General features: G+C 49.0%; 1 protein-coding gene across 1 annotated transcript in view; it reads left to right on the plus strand.

The window, feature by feature from the left end:
* LOC129332256 (cytochrome P450 2J2-like) overlaps positions 1 to 17,675 on the plus strand; it is a 46,269-nt gene that overhangs the window by 19,923 nt on the left and 8,671 nt on the right. The window contains exons 3-5 of the mRNA XM_054983229.1: positions 52 to 201; positions 2,231 to 2,391; positions 3,665 to 3,841. Coding sequence (XP_054839204.1) covers positions 52 to 201; positions 2,231 to 2,391; positions 3,665 to 3,841 — 488 coding nt within the window. The remainder of the gene's footprint in view (positions 1 to 51; positions 202 to 2,230; positions 2,392 to 3,664; positions 3,842 to 17,675) is intronic.

Here is a 17,675-nt window from a genome sequence, read left to right on the forward strand (position 1 = left end):
AAAAATAATTTGTCTGATTACTAATTCCTAAGGGGTTTTTCATGGGTGCAGGTATTGCATTTACAAGTGGCCACACCTGGAAGGAACAGAGGAAGTTTGGCATAGTTACCATGCGGAAGCTGGGACTGGGGAAGAAAGGCCTGGAGAGCGAAATAGAAGAGGAGGCCCATCAGCTTGTTGAGTCTTTTGCACGGACAAAAGGTAAGTGATACCAGGAAACTGCCATAACCTGTGTTTGCTACTTTTCATTACTCAGGGCCAGACAACATGAAATGTATATTCAAAATTATAATCAGCTCCAAAATGCTGCAAATAACTCCCTGCAATGGCCATTTCATATTGGGGAAATGGTGGGGAAGAAGCAGTAGGTAGAGTTGCCAACTCCAGGTATGGAAATACCTGGATATTTTGGGAGTGGAGCTTGAGGAGGGTGGGGTTTGGAAAGGGGACGGAGCACAGCAGGTTATAACCTTATACAGTCCATCATCCAGGGCAGCCATTTTCTCCAGAGCAACTGATCTTTGTCACATGAAGTTCAGTTGTAATTCAGGGAGATCTCCAGCTACCACCTGGACGTTGGCAAACCTAGGAGTAGCCCATCTTCTCCCCCCACACACACACACCACAGCACTGAGCCAAATCAGGATGCTGATGCAACCTGCAAACAGAGATATCATGTATTTTGGCCTTCAGTGGATACTTGAATTAATTTACTGTGCGCAGAACTGTAAATTAAATTAAATTACATTAACTGTAAATCTGCAGGACTGCCTCTCCCCATATGAACCCCAGAGGACTCTCTGCTCCAGTGAGAAACATCTACTAAAGGTCCCTGGCCCCAGGGAGGCCCACCTGGCATCAACCAGGGCTACGGCCTTCTCTGTCCTGGCCCCAGCCTGGTGGAATGTTCTGTCCAATGAGATCAAGGCCCGGAAAGATTTGTTATCTTTTCGCCAGGCCTGCAAGACAGAGTTTTTCTGCCAGGCATATGGGCAGTGCTAGGCGGAGCCCCCCTGGCCAGTTGTTGATGGATTGGGCCCTCCCCACCACCAATGCCCCCATTTAAAAATCCTTGTACTGCGAAGATGCTCTGAAGATGATCTAAGTTTGGTCAGTGGAACTTTGTGCTGCTATGCTGATGTTGATATATGTATTTTAAACTGTGTAAATTGGATGTTTTTATGGTCACTCATTTATAATAATTGTTTAATATATTTTAACCTTTATGTATCTGTAATCCGCCCTGAGCCTGCTGGAAATGTGGGGAGGGTGGAATAAAAATCGAAAATAAATAAGTAAACAACCCCCCTGTATATGCTGAGCATTCTGAAATTGTCTCATCCACCACCGTCATCCCCAATCCATAATACATTGTTGAAGGTGTCCTGATAGACATTGTTGGCTATCCAACAAAAACAAGCAGTATACATTGATTTTTAACATCGAATTACTTTTAAAGATAGAACACTGAAGAAAATGTGGAAACAAACCTCTATATCTGTGCAACAAAATATCTGGAGATGTTTTAAAAATGAAAGTTGGGGACTCAGAGAAGTTCGTGCATTACGTCAATAGATTGTTGGACGGTTATTGTGCTATTCCGCTCTAGCATTTGCTGATTATAAATGAAAGAAGCCTGAGGCAGTCCTTCTGATGGTGGAATTATGGCTGCTGTAGTGGAATGAAAGAAGGAGTGTTCAGGGGAAATTGTCCTGGGGATACTTTATTGCCACTTGTCAATGAAAAGAACATGGAGAACCAATGTATTGTGGAAGCCAGAATTAAATAAGGCAGTCACAAATCATCTAAGGGCCAAGCTACACATGACGAATGACACTTGAACGGCAAGTGTATTTCTCCCTGTTCACTTGCCCTCCACTCAATCCACTTGCTGTTCAAGTGTCATTCGTCATGTGTAGCTTGGCCCTCAGTCAGTTTTGAAAAATACTCCTACTATTGGACATTGACAGAGTCAGACACTATCTGGAAGCAGCCTTTACTTCCTTGCAGCATTAGCTTTATTAGAATTGCTAAAAGTAGGAGGGATTATTGGTATATTTTGGACATTTTGGAATGGAACTTGATATATTTCTACAGGTTTTCTAATATGTAAATCAGATCTAAGATTTCAGAGACCTCTTTTTCCTTTAGCTAACTGAACTATCATATCCCACTCTCAGTATCCACTGAGAAAAATAATATTACCATTTTGTAAATACTTTATTTGCAGGGCAGCCATTTGACCCTTCATTGCCCATCACTAATTCCATCTGCAATACGATCTGTGCTGTGGCTTTTGGACACAGATTTTCTGTGGAAGATGAAGAATTCCTCAGGTTGATGGAAGCCATTGATGATTTTGCCAAATTTGTAGCCAGTATCTTTCATTCTGTAAGTCATCTTTTTGTTCCTTGTTGAATCTGACAGGTGCTGAAGAATGTCACATATTTTATTGGTTTGACTAAAATGTCAAAGGTTTGAATGGATTCTTTTAAATAGAGGGAACCATACTGGTTAAAAGATTTCCAACAGAACAGGGGGAAAGAAAGAAGGAAAGGATGGACATTCCCCCACTTGGTACTATGCCTTTGAAACCTTTCTTCTTGGTCAGAGAAGACACTGCACACACACAGACACACCCAAGAAGAAGAGAGGGAGACATGAAAACAACTAGAAAGGAACACATCAGTATATAAAGGTACAATGCAGCTTGATTAGATGGGAGGGGTGTAGCAAATCAAATTGCATTGTACCTGAACATCCTGACCTCTTCCTTTGCTCCTGTCTTCCCATCTAAGCAAGCTGCTTTGTACCTTTACAAGCTGCTTTGTACCTTTGCTACCTTTGGTAGCAAATCAAGTTGCACTAAAACTTTACATCCTGATGCCCTCCCTTGTAACACCTTACCCAGCTTTGGCTAGGTTATAAAGGCTCAAAGATTTCCATTGCGACTAGGGAGCTCTGACTCTCGAAAGTTTACACTCTGAAAATCTCGTCGGTCTCTTAGGTGCCACTGGACTCTAATCTGGCTGTTTTACTTCTACTAGTTGATTAGTTGCTAGACATGCAAGATCCAAAACTTTTCAAGACAGTACAATAAGAATCCTGAGATATTAACTATCTGCTGTTAGGTTAATCGCTCAAAGCAGGAGTCCAGTGACACCTTAAAGAACAACAACACTGATTTTAGCATTAGCATTCATAAGGCAGGGCTTACTTTGTGAGATGCAGGATGCTGGAATAATTTTTGTTAGTCATTAAGGTGCCAGGGGACATTTAGTTGTTTTTTTGCAACAGACTAAAATGGTTACACCTCTTGAATTAGCACCACCGTATTGATGTTCAGGCTTAGTAGCAAGACCTCAGAAGAAGCTGCTGGTGGCTATGAAAGGCAGTTCACAGAAGACTTGTCAATCTTCTGACAACTTGCTTCATCAGTGAAAAGCACCTTTGGAGGCTGCAATCAGGAGAGGAAAATGGTAGGGACAGCTGCTTAACCATTCTGGCCAGTTCTACTATTGGTCCCACCTTTCACTCATTGCAAGTTAGTTGGTATAATCCAAGCCATAATGCTGATGTGGGAACCCAAAAGAGGTGTTTTACTAACAGTTTCACTGCATGGCCACATGGAACTGATAGGATTTTGCTTTCTTCTTTCCTGTAGCTGTATGAAATATTCCCACGGATCATGAATCATCTCCCAGGGCCTCACCAGAAGGCACTTGCACATGTAAAAGCTGTGCACACATTTGCAATGAAGGAAATAGAGAAGCATAAGGAGCATGATGCTGTGCATGAGCCACAAGATTTCATCGATTTCTATCTCTTGCATATGAAGAAAGTAAGTATTCAGCCAGTACGTGAAATCAGAAACTCAATCAAAGGTCAGGGGGAGAGAGGTAAATGAAAACTGTAATCTTTGAACATGTATGTCTACCTGCTGAATGAGAAGACTGAAATGATGTCTCCATCCTGGCCATTGGATTGATTGTTCAGGTGATAGGTAGTGCTTACACACATTCCAACTGTGCAGAACTTTAAAACGTTTGTAGCACGCAGGGATTTATTGTGCTGTGTAGAACTGATGGAAATGGAATGAATTCAGTTGAGCAGGGAGCTTTTCCAGGCATTGATTAATGGTTAGCTTTGTGTGTTGTACTGTGTTTGTACCTGTCCAAATTTCTTTTTGATGCGTACAGTTATGTTCTATCGCTTTTGAATAATCATTGTCAATCATTCTGTAGATTGATTTGAACGTACTTTGGCAAAGCAGAGAGCAATAATGAAACTGCCAATAGCTTTCCTTGGGATATAATAAGCAACACAGGATGGAGAACATCATTTGCTCTGTTTGGAATATTTCCCTTACCTTTTAACCCACAAGAACCATTGATTGGACTATATATAGCAGAGGAAAGCCAAACTGCTCTGTCGTGGAGGTTAGGCTCAGTCTAGATGAACTAAAATATGTCTTTGTTCTCAGATGGAATCTGGGGGTGGGGGATTCTTTAAGACTGCTTGCAATAAAAACCCATATTCATTTTATAGGTGAAAAGCATGTACGGTAAAATATTTGCAGCCCAGCATGAGTGGGTAGAGGAGGGGAGGGAAGTATGGTGACAAAAACCACAGATACAGCTGGATGGAGTAAAAGGAGGCCACGGCTTTATTGAATAACAGTTCATGGAGCATTGGTGATGCATGAGGGATGGATCATGGCCTGCCTGCCAGCCAATGGACTGCTGTGTCTGCTCGGCCCGCTGCTGAGGCAGTCAGTAGTAGAGGTGGGCACAATCCCCCCCCAAAATACCGATCAAGCTGATTGTGGATCCGCGCCGGCGATGACCCCAGATCACCGATCCACACTGATCAAGTCCCGTTTCCGATCGGGGATCGGGGAGGCCAAAGCGGAGGGGCGCCCCCCCCACATACTCAGAGCATAGGGGGGGAGTTTTTAACCCGGCGACGAGCCACCTCCCCTCAGGGAGGGGACATTTTCACACACACACACACACACACACACACACACACACACACACACACACACACACACACACACACACTTAGAGCAGAGGGGAGGAATGTTTTTAACCCATCCCTGGCTCTCCAAATAGAGAGAGAGATACACCCCGTCAACAAGTTTCAGCCAGCTTTTTTAAAAAAGCAGGGATAGAATCCTCCATTCCTCCCCACCCGATTTTAAAAGCAAGCAGCCAGTCTTCCAAAAGCATATTTTAAACAGGAAGGAAGTAAAACCAGGATCCACACGGATCCTCGAGGATCCTATGGTTTTTTAAATAGGAAAAACACAAATGAAACATCAAATCACATATTACAGCCAGGTCCACAGACTGAAATATAAAAAACACAGATCCAAAAATATTTGGCGCTGCCACGGTGAAAAAACATGAATCTGAGACACGGATCCTCATGAATTCATATGATTTTTACATTGAAACAAAACAAAAAGGCTGTCATATTTTAGATCTTTTGGTCCTGTTTGCGGCATTGGACATGATTTGGTTTCGTATAGTGGATTTTGGGTGGCCTCATGTAAAAATCAAGAGGATCCATGAGGATCTGTGCTTTTGAACCATGTTTTTGCGCCGTGGCACTGCCACAAAGCAGTGGATGAATGATATTCTTGGTCCCATTTGTGGATATGGACATGATCTGGTTTTGTATGGTGGATTTTGGGTGGCCCCATGTAAAAATCAAGAGGATCCATGAGGATCCATGCTTTTAGACCATGTTTTTGCACAATGGGAGTGCCACGAAGCGGTGGATAACTGATTTTTTTGCCCCTTTTGGGACATGATCTGGGATTGTATGGTGGATTTTGGGTGGTCCCATGTAAAAACCTAGAGGATCCATGCGGATCTGTGCTTTTGAACCGTATTTTTGCGCCGTGGCAGTTCCATGAAGTAGTGGATGGCTGAATTTTTTGGTCCCATTTGTGGCAACAGACATGGTCTGTGATTGTGTGGTGGATTTGGGGTGGCCCGACTTAAAAATCAAGAGGATCCATATGGATCCATGCTTTTTTAGCATGTTTTTGTGCCGTGGCAGCACCACGAATTAGTGGATGCATGATTGTTTTGTTGCTGTCTGTAGACTAGGACATGATCTATAATATGACAGCCTTTTTGTTTTGTTTCAATATAAAAATCATATGAATTCATGAGGATCCTTTTAAAAGCATCTGGATCCAGCTTTTACCCACTCCCTTTTAAACACACACACAGAGCCGTGAATGAGGTTTTCCCACAAAATACAGTGTTTTAAAAGCAGGTTAAAAACAGAGAGCGACAGACAGAAAAACAGCCATTCCTCCTACAAAGCCCTGTTTTTTTAAAAAGCAAAAAAACATTTGGAGTGCCCATGGCTACAGAACACCCCCTTCCCCCTCCCTCCCCTCTCTTCTCCCAAATGGTGATGCGTTGCTGGCTGCTCCGTGGTTGGAAGGAAGCCCTGCTGATCAAGGAAAGCTGGGCTTCCATTCGCGTTTCCAGGGCGACAGAAGGAGAGCAAACACAGCTCAGGCATTACCCTGGCTCCGTTGCCAGAGGAATAGATTGCTGGCGCCTGAGTGTCTGCAAATCCCGAACAGAAACCGATTGATACGATCAAGCCCCAAACAAGCAAACCCCCGACCGCTGAATCGGTTGCCGTGGACGGCACCGATCAGCCGGGTCCCGATGGCACGAACGCCATTATCGGGTTTTTTTTCAAATCGTAATGCCGATTATGCCCATCTCTAGTCAGTAGGAACCAAGTGGGCGTATACCCCTGTGTTGATCCCCTGCCACCTGGGAGTGAGTATGCATGAAGTGAGGAGAAGGAGGAGCCAGCAACCTTTAAGAACCATGCTGATGGACATGAGAGGAACCCTCACTTCCCAGCTTTGATGCCTAGCTCTGCCCCTGGCCAGCCTACCAGGCCAGCCCCCGATTGGCCATCCCCAGGGTTTGAATTTTCCCGGGTCATGGTTCAATGCAAGGGGCCGCTGAGGAGGCCACATGGCAGAAGCCTTGCCTCCATACCTCTCTGCTGCCCCACAGGCCACAACTCAGCCACTAGGTAATTCTGGGAGCCAACATATCACTGATCTAGTGGCTTTTGATCTAATCATGAACATTTAATATTAAAAGTAAACTGGAACAATCAATCTCTTTGAGGAAAGGAGGCAGTTGTCTCATTGTAGGTTATTTCCATTTTTCGGGCAGAGTCTGGTGGACGTCTTCAGCCTACAGCCTACTGAAGGAGATGCAAACTTTGTACAGAATACAAGACAATAAATATTTGCCAAGTGTCATGGGTCATACTTGTGACCATGAGAAATTTCTAATATAATGTGGCTTTGAGTGCCGACAAAATGATTGCACAAGTTGGCAATCCTAAAGTCAAAGTCAATGTTAAACAGTATAGGGAATTGCATATATATTTACACATTATAATCCAATCAGCTCCTCAGAAGAGCTTTCATCTTTTTTCCCTCTCATATCTTGCTTACTCGTTTCTTAGGTAATGCGGTACTCCTGGCTGCCACACAGTGGCTTGAGCTGGGGACCGTACTTTGCCACTTCGGAAGGAGAAGCAGGCAGAGACATCTCCCAGGCATATGGGGATATAGCTGGGGGGGCGGAGACAAAGCCTTCAGAAGACGGCTCCGCCCTCCCTGCTGGCAGTTACTCTGCGTGCTCGGCCCACCCACCTCACCCTGTAGTAGTGCAGGATTAGCCGGCTGCTGTTCCCAGAGCCAGGTAGGAATTTTTTCTCCTCTCCCCATATTGGCAAGGTGGGAGAGGTGGTTTTTCGCCTACCTTGCACTGCAGGCAGAGGTTTGAGTTAATTGGCAATGGTGGTGCATCGTTGTAAGTCACTGGCAGGAGAGAGTTTGGGGATAGGGAGCGGGCCGGTGAGCACCCCTTGGCAATTCCCCATTGGTGGGGAAATGGGGTCTACCAGGAGCGGATGGTATGCTTGTGACGGCTACCACCACCTGGAGACTGCCTGCAGTGAACCCCATGTGTAAGTCCTTCCCTCATGCTGTACGGCTGAGGCTTTAGGAGCTTGAAGGGGGGAACCATTTTGCCTGGCTGGCCGGGGAAAAGCCATTGCATGGATGGCTCCTACCCGGGGCTGTGGGGCTCGCCCAGACAGGTCAAGGCGGTGGTCCAGGGGTGACCCCGTGGCTTGACCTGTACCGCTAGTTTGCCCTTGCCGTATTTAATGGTTGATGTTATATTAATAAAGTGGCCCTTTAGTTCCAACTCCTGTGTCTGCCTCTTCATTCCGACTGGGGTGGCAATTGCAGCTGATCTTATGTTTCTGTACATTTTGTAGAGTCCAGTTTATTCTCAAGAAAATAACCCATAATGCACAATTGCTTATTAGAATTCTCAAGCTGTTTATCCAGTCCAAAGATTGAGTAAAACACAATACACGTTTGTGTGTGTGTGTGTGATGTGCCATCAAGTTGCTTCTGACCTATGGTGACCCTATGAATGAAAACCCTCCAAAACATCCTATCATTAACAGACTTGCTCAGAGCCTGAAAACTGGAGAACATGGCTTCTTTTGTATTGTTGAAGGCTTTCACGGCCGGAGAACGATTGGCTGTCCATAGTCTCTGAAAAACTTTCTTCCAGCACCACATTTCAAATGAATCAGTTTTCTTCCTCTCAGCCTTCTTCACTGTCCAACTTTCACGTCCATAAATAGTAACAGGGAATTATATAGTTTGGATTATCTTGATCTTGATCCCCACAGAGACATCTTTAAGGTTCGATGTATTGTCGAAGGCTTTCACGGCCGGAGAACGATGGTTGTTGTGGGTTTTCCGGGCTGTATTGCCGTGGTCTTGGCATTGTGGTTCCTGACGTTTCGCTAGCAGCTGTGGCTTGCATCTTCAGAGGTGTAGCACCAAAAGACAGAGATCTCTCAGTGTCACAGTGTGGAAAAGATCTTACCTTAAACAACCATCTTTAAGGTTGTTTTCTAGTTCCCTCCCAGCCACTCTTCCAAAACTCAGTCTTCTGATTTCTTGGTTGCAGTCTCCCTTTTGGTTGATGGTTGAGCCAAGGAATTGAAGATCTTGAACAATTTCAATTTCCTCATTGTCGGCTTTAAAATTTTGTAATTCCTAAGTAGTCATTACTAGAGATGGGCACAAAATGGAACACGAACCAAAAAGAACCACGAACTGGCCCAGTTCATGGTTTGTGAACCAGCGGTTCATGGAAGCTCCTTTCCACAAACTTCTGACCTGGTATGCTGGTTCATTTGGTTCGTTTTAAAAAGAAATGCTCCTTTCTGTGCCGCTGCAAAGCAGCACGGAAAGGGGCATTTAAACCTGTGGATCAGCTGCTTGTCGGGGAGACCCCCAACAAGCACCTGATCATTTGGGGGGGAGACCCCCAACAAGCACAGTGGTGCTTGGCTGCCTGTCAGAGAACTCCCAGCCAGCCAGCCAGCCAGCCAAGCCCCGCTGTTTAAATGATCAGCTGCTTGTCGGGGATCTAAGCAGCATGGAAAAGGGCATTTAAACTCCACTAACTATGAACCATGAACCAGTTCACAAACTTGCCCCAGTTCAAGGAAGTTCATGGTTTGTGAAAATGCATGAACCATGAACTGCATGGTTCATTTTTTTCGCAGTTTGTGACCACCCCTAGTCATTACTTTTGTCTTCTTGATGTTCAGATGTAATCCTGCTTTGGTGCTTTCTCCTTTAACCTTCATCAGTAGTCATTCAAGTCTTCACTATTTTCTGCCAGCAATGTGATGGCATCTGCATATCTCAAATTGTTAATATTCCACTAAATTTCACTCCACCTTCTTCTAGGTCTAATCCAGGTTTCCTTAAGATATGCTCTGCATAGAGGTTGAACAGGTAGGGAGATAATATGCATTCTTGTCTGCCACCTTTGCCAATTGGAAACCGTTCTGTTTCTCCCTATTCAGTCCTGACAGTAGCAGCCTCTTGTCCAGAGTACAGGTTGCTCATCAAAACAATCAGATGTTATGGTACCCCCATTCCTTTTATCACTCTCCATAGCTTTTCATAAGCCACGCAGTCAAAAGCTTTGCTGTAATCTATAAAACACAGACTGATTTTCTTCTGAAATTCCCTGGTATATTCAATTAGCCATCATAATATGGCAATGAACATGAGCTTGAACATCTGGCATTTCTTGTTCCATATATGGTAAGAGTCTTTGCTGTAGAATTTTGAGCATCACTTTGCTTGCATTGGAAATTAACGCGATAGCCCAATAGTTGCTGCACTCTTTGGCATCTCCCTTTTTTTGGAATTGGAATGTAGACTAAGCTTTTACAGTCTGTAGGGCATTATTTTGCCCATATTGTTGTCTCTGCATGTTAGTCACAGAAAAGCTACATATAGAATTTTGACACTATTTCCGTCACCTTTTGCTTTTGCTTCTCATCTATCTAGCAATTTTAAGAGTTTCCTCAGTCATCCATTTAGGCTTCCCCTTTCTTTTGGTTCCTGGAATAGTCTTTGCACATTCTTCTTGATAATATCTCTGGTTTCAGTCCATAGTTCTTCTGGCTTATGATCAATTAAACTTAGTATTGTAAATCTGTTCTTTACATGGTCTTTACATTCTTCAGGAATGTTATTCAGATTGTATTTTGGCACTATGACCCTTTTAGCAGCAGAAAAGAGAAAGAATGTAGTAGCAGTAAGATGCAAAAAATTTGAAATGGGGTATAAGCTTTCATGAGTCATAGCTCACTTCTTCAGATAAGCTGCAATATGGCTAAAACAAAAATTATGCAGAGAGTCCTGAATTCCACTGGATATTTGAAAATTCTCCTCTGTGTTTTCTGTACAGTTCAGTCCATTCTTTTTTGGCAATTTTTTTTAAAAAAATATTTTTAAACAGTAACATTGCACCCCTGCACCTTGTGCCTAAAAAAAAAGAAGTAAGTTTCTTCAGACAATCAACTGACGAAAGTGACCAGTCCTCAGCTGATCAACTCACAAAAATGACATGTTCCTCAGTGAGCTTGCAGCAGAAATTCGGCCCCTTCCTGGCAAGCAGCTACGCTGCTCAGCCAGGGGCCGTCCATTGCCGCACTGGAGGGATAGACGGCACCACCCCCTCCTTCCTTATATGGAAGTGCTGGGAGGGCTGAGCGAGCATAGCTATGCAGCTCTGCCCTCCCAGCTCAGTGCGGTTCAGTCGCTCGGTGGAGAAGGACGTCTCCAGCGAGCGACTGAGAGGCGCGGAGCTCGGCTGTGCTTTAGGCCAGCGGCTTGGGAGGCTTGCCTGCGGGCTCGGAGCTTCCTCGGCGCGGGCGGCGGCGGCTGCAGCGAAGAACGGCGGTAGAAGGGCCGTTTCAGCGGCCGAGAGCGGCTGCGCCGGCCAGTGGAGGCGCGGCGTGGCGCAGCAGAGCCGAGCGGCCTCCCACTCACCTACCCGGCTTGGGAGCACGTGGAGTGCGAGCGAATTTGCCGGGAGGGGAGTCAAGGAGCGGGGCGCGGGGAGGCCTGAGCGCCCTTCGGGCCCGTGCTGCTCCCGGGCAGCGAGGCCGCGGTCCCGGGAGGGAGCCCATGGGTTGGTTCCCCTGCCAGGGGACATAATCTCAGTTGGGAGCCCAGTGGGCGGCGGCTGTTAGCCTACCTTGGGCACCCACGCCATTTTACCGGCGTAGTTGCCGGCGGCCATTTTGTGGGCAGCAGAGTGGTCGGCCATTTTGGGCTGCTGCTCATTACTGGGGCAGCGTGGCCTAGTGGGCAAGTTGCCATTTATTGGGCATAGGCCTGCTTTCCTGGTGCCTGGTTTAGTGGGGATTTATTCCTTCCCCCCCCCCTAAGAGCCAGTAACACCCTTCTCATTAGATTGGGAGCTGGCAGGGTCAGCCTGGCCTAGTACCTGTGAGGCGGGGAGGTGACTGACGGTCATTAATTCCTTGTTGTCCTACTGGTCAGTCCGGCCCAATCTCGTCAGATTTTGGAAGCTAAGCAGTGTCAGCCTTGCTTAGTAAATTGAGGCCTGACCCAATAGTGGTCGGGGGGGGGATTTAGGTATTGAGGTTGAAGGTTTTACGTGGGGGTTGAAACTGGTGAGTAGCATGGCACCCAAGACGGGTGAAGGGAATTCAAAAGGGAAGCAACCTGCTAAGAGGGCGCCTTCCAAGCGACCCCCTCCCCCGGCTCTGTCTTCCTCAGACGATGAGGACTCCTTTGGGGAACAGCAGGATATTTTGAAGCGCCTGGAGGCGCTGGAGCGGGCAAGAGGGGATGCGGTGTCAGTAAGCAGGGGTGCGTACAGTACAGCCAGTGCGGCGAGCATCTGGAATCGCAATTAACCGTGATATTTTGCGCCGTTTATCTGCCTTGGAAGGTTCTGCTGGATCCCCAGCAGCTGGAGGTTGCAGTGGTCCCCAGCAAAGGTGTCTGATGCCTCAGGAACCGGCTGTAGAAGTGGTGGACTCACCTGCGGAGTTACCGCCTGTTGCAGTGGCTGTGGACCCGGTGGAGGCACCTGGTAAGGATCATGCACCACACTACCCTTACCCTTGGCCTTGGGGGCCAGGGGCACAGGCTGCTGCTTGTGCGTTGATTATTGGTCTGCAGGACGCCCCAGCCAATCCTGCGCTGCCCTTGGGTGGGGTACAGCCCACTTTAAATCAGGCTTTCAGCCTGGCTCAGCAGCAACAGGCAGTTCCCCTTCAAGTTTGGGGAGGCCCATCTTGGGGTTATTATCCTTATCCGGCACTGAACTATGGCCAGGTTCCTTTTCTGCTATGCCCTTTGGCGATACGGCCCTTCCTTTGGGCGACCATTTGGCACAGGCCACGAGGGATAAAGTTCTACGTAGGGAGTATGTCAACGTCTTTTCCGTTCTCTACCATGAATTAGAGAAGGAGGATAAAGATGTGATGGACAATAGAGACAAGGAACGCCTGAAAAAGTGGCGAGTTGACAGGACCTGGAACAATTGGCTGCCTGGCTTCCTGATTTACGCTGGGGTAATTGCCAGGGCGCTGCCCAACCGGGCTGTGTCTCTGTTTCAGTATCTTGACATCATTCTGAAAGGTTATAGCGGCTTCTCAGGTGCTGCATGGATGCAGTACGATGTGGAGTTCTGCATGCGGGCAGCAATGTACCCCAGCCTTCCGTGGGACCGCATTCACCAACAGTTGTGGCTGTCGGTGATGTCTCCTGCCATGCCTAACTTGGGGGACCGTTCGGACAGCGGCCAGGTAGTTTCTCGCAACTCCCAGCCGACTAATACCCGCGGCCGGGTGGGACAGCAGGTTCAACACTGGCTGCTCTGCTGGGAGTATGCGTATAAGGGAACTTGCCCTAGGAAACCTTGCCGATTCCGGTATGAATGCCCATCTTGTGCGGGCCAGCATCCATACAATGCGTGTGGTAAAGCCCGTCAGGGGTGGGGGAGGTAGGAAGCAGGGGGGCGGCGGCTCCACCAGCCAACAACCTCCTGGAAAAGGGCCCCCAGCCCGGTAAAGATGAGGGTCCTTGAACGCCTGTTATGTTCTTATCCTCTTAAGGAGGCTGCAGTTTATTGGTTGGAAGGTTTCAGGGATGGTTTCAGAATCCCTGTTCAGGGGCCTAGGGCCCCATTTTTTATGGTTGAGGACTGGCGTTCTGTTCATGGCAAGGAAGACATAGTTAGGCATAAAATCAAGAGGGAATGCACAGAGGGTAGAGTTTTGGGGCCATTTGTGGCTCCTCCAACCCCCAATTCCGGGTGTCTCCTTTGGGGGTGGTGCCGCAGAAGGCGGCTGGCGAGTATCGCCTTCTCCACCACCTTTCGTATCCTAAAGGTGGTTAGGTTAATGATGCCATCCCTGGGGCATTTGTCTCTGTCCGGTACACCTCTTTTGATCAGGCTGTGCATTTGGTGTGCAGATGTGGGGTGGGCGCAGAGCTGGTTAAATGTGTTATTAAGTCTGCATTTTGCCTTCTCCCTGTCCATCCGTTGGATTTTGAGCTATTGGGGTTTGCCTTTGAAGGTGGGTATTATATGGATCGTGCCCTACCGATGGGTTGTTCCGTGTCTTGTGCAGCCTTTGAGCGCTTCAGCTCATTCCTGGAGGGGGAACTGAGGCGGCGTATGTTTAGCTGTGACTCCGCCCACTATTAGATAATTTTTGTTCGTTGGGCGGGCGCAGTAGTCTCAATGTGCTCGGCTTTTCACCTTCTTTATGGGGCTGGCAGATGAGCTGGGGGTTCCATTGGCCCCCGAGAAGACGGGTCCCTCTACAGTGCTTACCTTCTTAGGCATTGGTTGGACACGGTTCAGCAATCCTTACGATTGCTCTTTGACAAGGGCGACGACCTTAGGGCTCGTCTGCGGGATTTTAAGGGTAAGCACAAGGCCTCCTTGGTTGAGCTGCAACAGCTTGAGGGGCACCTTAAGTTTGCGTGCAAAGCTGTTTCACCTGGGAGGCCGTGTTTGCGTCATTAGTGCGATGCTGTGGCTCGCCTGCGTGCACCCCATCACAGGCTGCGAGTGACAGGTGGCATGCATGCCGACCTAGAGGTGTGGTTGGAATATTTGAGTGGCTTTAACAGTATTACCTTTTGGCAGCAGGATTTGTTGCCCGAGGCGGAGTTGCAAGTTACATCTGATGCCTCGGGTTCCACTGACTTCGGAGTTTGTTTCCGGAGGCACTGGTGTGCTGAACAGGGGCCCGCTGATTGGCTGGCATCAGATTTGGTCCAACTATGGGGCGAGGAGCTGGCAAATCACACTGTCCACTTTTGGGGTGACAATTTGGCCGTGGTTCACGTCGTCAATTCCTTGTCCTCTGAGTCCCTCAGGGTCATGTGATTGGTTAGGGCATTTACACTAGTGTGCCTGTGGCGCAATATATTGTTTAAGGCCAGGCACGTTCCTGGCGTGTGCAAAGGTGTCGTGGACGCTTTGTCTTGCCAACAGATGGAGTGTTTCTGGCAGCTTGCCCCGGAGGCAGATCCTCGTACGGCGGTGATGCCCCCAGAGCTTTGGCTGCTTGGGAGGTCGAGGCGGGCCGCGCCATCCAGCTAGCCATCACACCCAGTACACAGGGCGCTTGTTGGAGAGCGGGAGGCCGGTTGGACGGGTTTAGGCGAGAAGCTGGGATTGGTAATGCCTGGCCTATTCCGGTCGAGCACATTCTCCAGTTTTGTGTCCACCAGAAGGTCTGTGGGCTGACAGTAAGTCCATTAAGGGGCAACTATCAGCCCTGGCCTTTGTTAGCAAAGCTCGGGGATTTCCTGAGGCCACGGGTGATTTCCGAGTGCGGAGGATACTCGAAGGATGGTCCAGGGAGTGCGCGGTCCACAAGGATCCGCGTCAGCCCATTTCCCCATCCGTCCTTAAGGGCCTTAGTGCGGTCTGGAAAAGGGTTTGTACTTCGGCCTATGAGGCAAGGCTCTTTCACGCAGCTGCGTTGACTGCCTTTTTCGGGGCCCTTCGGGTCAGGGAGCTGGTGGTTCATCCTGTAAGGATAATTCCGGCCGTGCCCTTATGGCAAGTGACCTAGCTTTCGAGGGTGACAGGGTTTCAGTGACGATCCGCTGGTCCATGGCGGACCAGATGTGTAAGGGGGCTTGCGTTCAGTTGGGCTCTTGCTCTGAGGCGGAGCTGTGCCCTGTCCATGTATGGAGGAGGTAACGGTAGGTGCGTGGCAGTGAGCAAGGCTGCCTTTTCTGGCACTGGGATGCCTTCCCCTTAACTCGCTACCAGTTCTGGGTAGTGACTAAGTGAGCTCTGGTGGCGCTGGGGTTGCAAGGCGTGAGCTTTGGTACTCATACCTTTCGAATTGGAGCGGCTTCAACAGCCGCTGCCATGGGGTATTCAGGTCAGGCCATTCAAAAGGTTGGGGTGGCGGTCTGCGGCCTACTGTTCCTGGGTACGTCCATTGCAGCATGTTTAAACGTTACTAATTGTTGTTTTTCTTAGGTCCTGCGTCACGGGTTGGATGACAACGCATCTTGATTCGGGGGCACAGTTTGTCTTCTGGGCTGCCCATCAAGCACGCAGGACGCCAGTTGGGTCTCAGCTCGGGTTAAGTGACCGGGCTACTGATGAATGGCAGGGTCGGGGGCCTTCGGTGGCCAGGCCTGATGCCAATGCTGTTTGGAGTTGGGCGTGATACGCCACCCCATATACTTGTTATCCATTTCATGGGAAATGATTTGGGTTTGATGCAGTGATGGCATTATATTCTCAGGCGCTATCTGATATGCGCCTCATCGCGGCATGTTGGCCGGGAGTGCTGATCAGGTGGTCGGTTATGATCCCTCGTCAAGTTCGGAGGGAGGCTGAAGATTGCCAGGCCATCGAGCAGGCCAGGATGAAGGCCAATAGGGCCATCCAAAGGTTTGGGGGCCGGGTTAGGCGTTATTTGCCTCACCCTCGGATCAGGGCCGAATTCCCCGACCTCTACAGGGGTGATGGGGTGCACTTGTCTCAGACAGGCAACCACATTTTTCTTGACGATCTGCGGCAAGGACTTCAGTTGGCCTTAGGCCATCAGTGGGGCGCCAGGGCCTAAGCAGAGGCTTGGTCCTGGCGTTGGCTGGTTTGTAGGAGTAGGGTGCGGGACGGTGAGCACCCTTGGCGCTTCCCTATGTGGGAAGAGGGGCCTGCCTAAAGGGCTGGTACTGCTGTGACGGCTGCCAGGCCCACAGGCAGGCTGCCTTCGGGAACCCCAGCCTGCGAGGCCTTTCCCTCACTGCTTGACGGCTGAGGTGTCAGGAGCTTAAAGGGGGGTGACCAAATTTGCCTGGCCGGCTGGGTCCGCCCCATCCACTGGATGGGTCCCACCTGGGGCTTCGGGGCTCGCCCAGACAGGTCAAGGCGGTGGTCCAGGTGGGACGCCGTGGCTTGACCTGTACCGCTTTAGGTCCTTGCCGCTGTTTAGCTTGTTTTGTCTGTATAAAGTTAATAAAGTGGCCCTTAGATCCAACTTGGTGTCCGTCTCTTTTCTGACTGGTGTGGCAATTCGGCCCCTTCCTGGCAAGCAGCTACGCTGCTCAGCCAGGGGCCGTCCATTGCCGCACTGGAGGGATAGACGGCACCACCCCCTCCTTCCTTATATGGAAGTGCTGGGAGGGCTGAGCGAGCATAGCTATGCAGCTCTGCCCTCCCAGCTCAGTGCGGTTCAGTCGCTCGGCCCACCCACCTCTCCCTAATTTTATTGGTGTAGGACTAGCCGGCTGCCGTTATGGGGTCAGGTAGGAATTTTTCCCTCCTTTCCGAATTGGCTGTGGTAAAAGGGGGTTTTTCGCCTACCTTACACCGATGCTTGGGGATTGAGAAATTTGTTTTGAGGTGGTGCCTGTTAGGAGTGTCCTGGCTGGTTTGTAGGAGTAGGGTGCGGGACGGTGAGCACCCTTGGCGCTTCCCTATGTGGGAAGAGGGGCCTGCCTAAAGGGCTGGTACTGCTGTGACGGCTGCCAGGCCCACAGGCAGGCTGCCTTCGGGAACCCCAGCCTGCGAGGCCTTTCCCTCACTGCTTGACGGCTGAGGTGTCAGGAGCTTAAAGGGGGGTGACCAAATTTGCCTGGCCGGCTGGGTCCGCCCCATCCACTGGATGGGTCCCACCTGGGGCTTCGGGGCTCGCCCAGACAGGTCAAGGCGGTGGTCCAGGTGGGACGCCGTGGCTTGACCTGTACCGCTTTAGGT

The sequence above is a fragment of the Eublepharis macularius genome, chromosome 6 (assembly GCF_028583425.1).
Source record: "Eublepharis macularius isolate TG4126 chromosome 6, MPM_Emac_v1.0, whole genome shotgun sequence".
Lineage (NCBI taxonomy): Eukaryota > Metazoa > Chordata > Lepidosauria > Squamata > Eublepharidae > Eublepharis > Eublepharis macularius.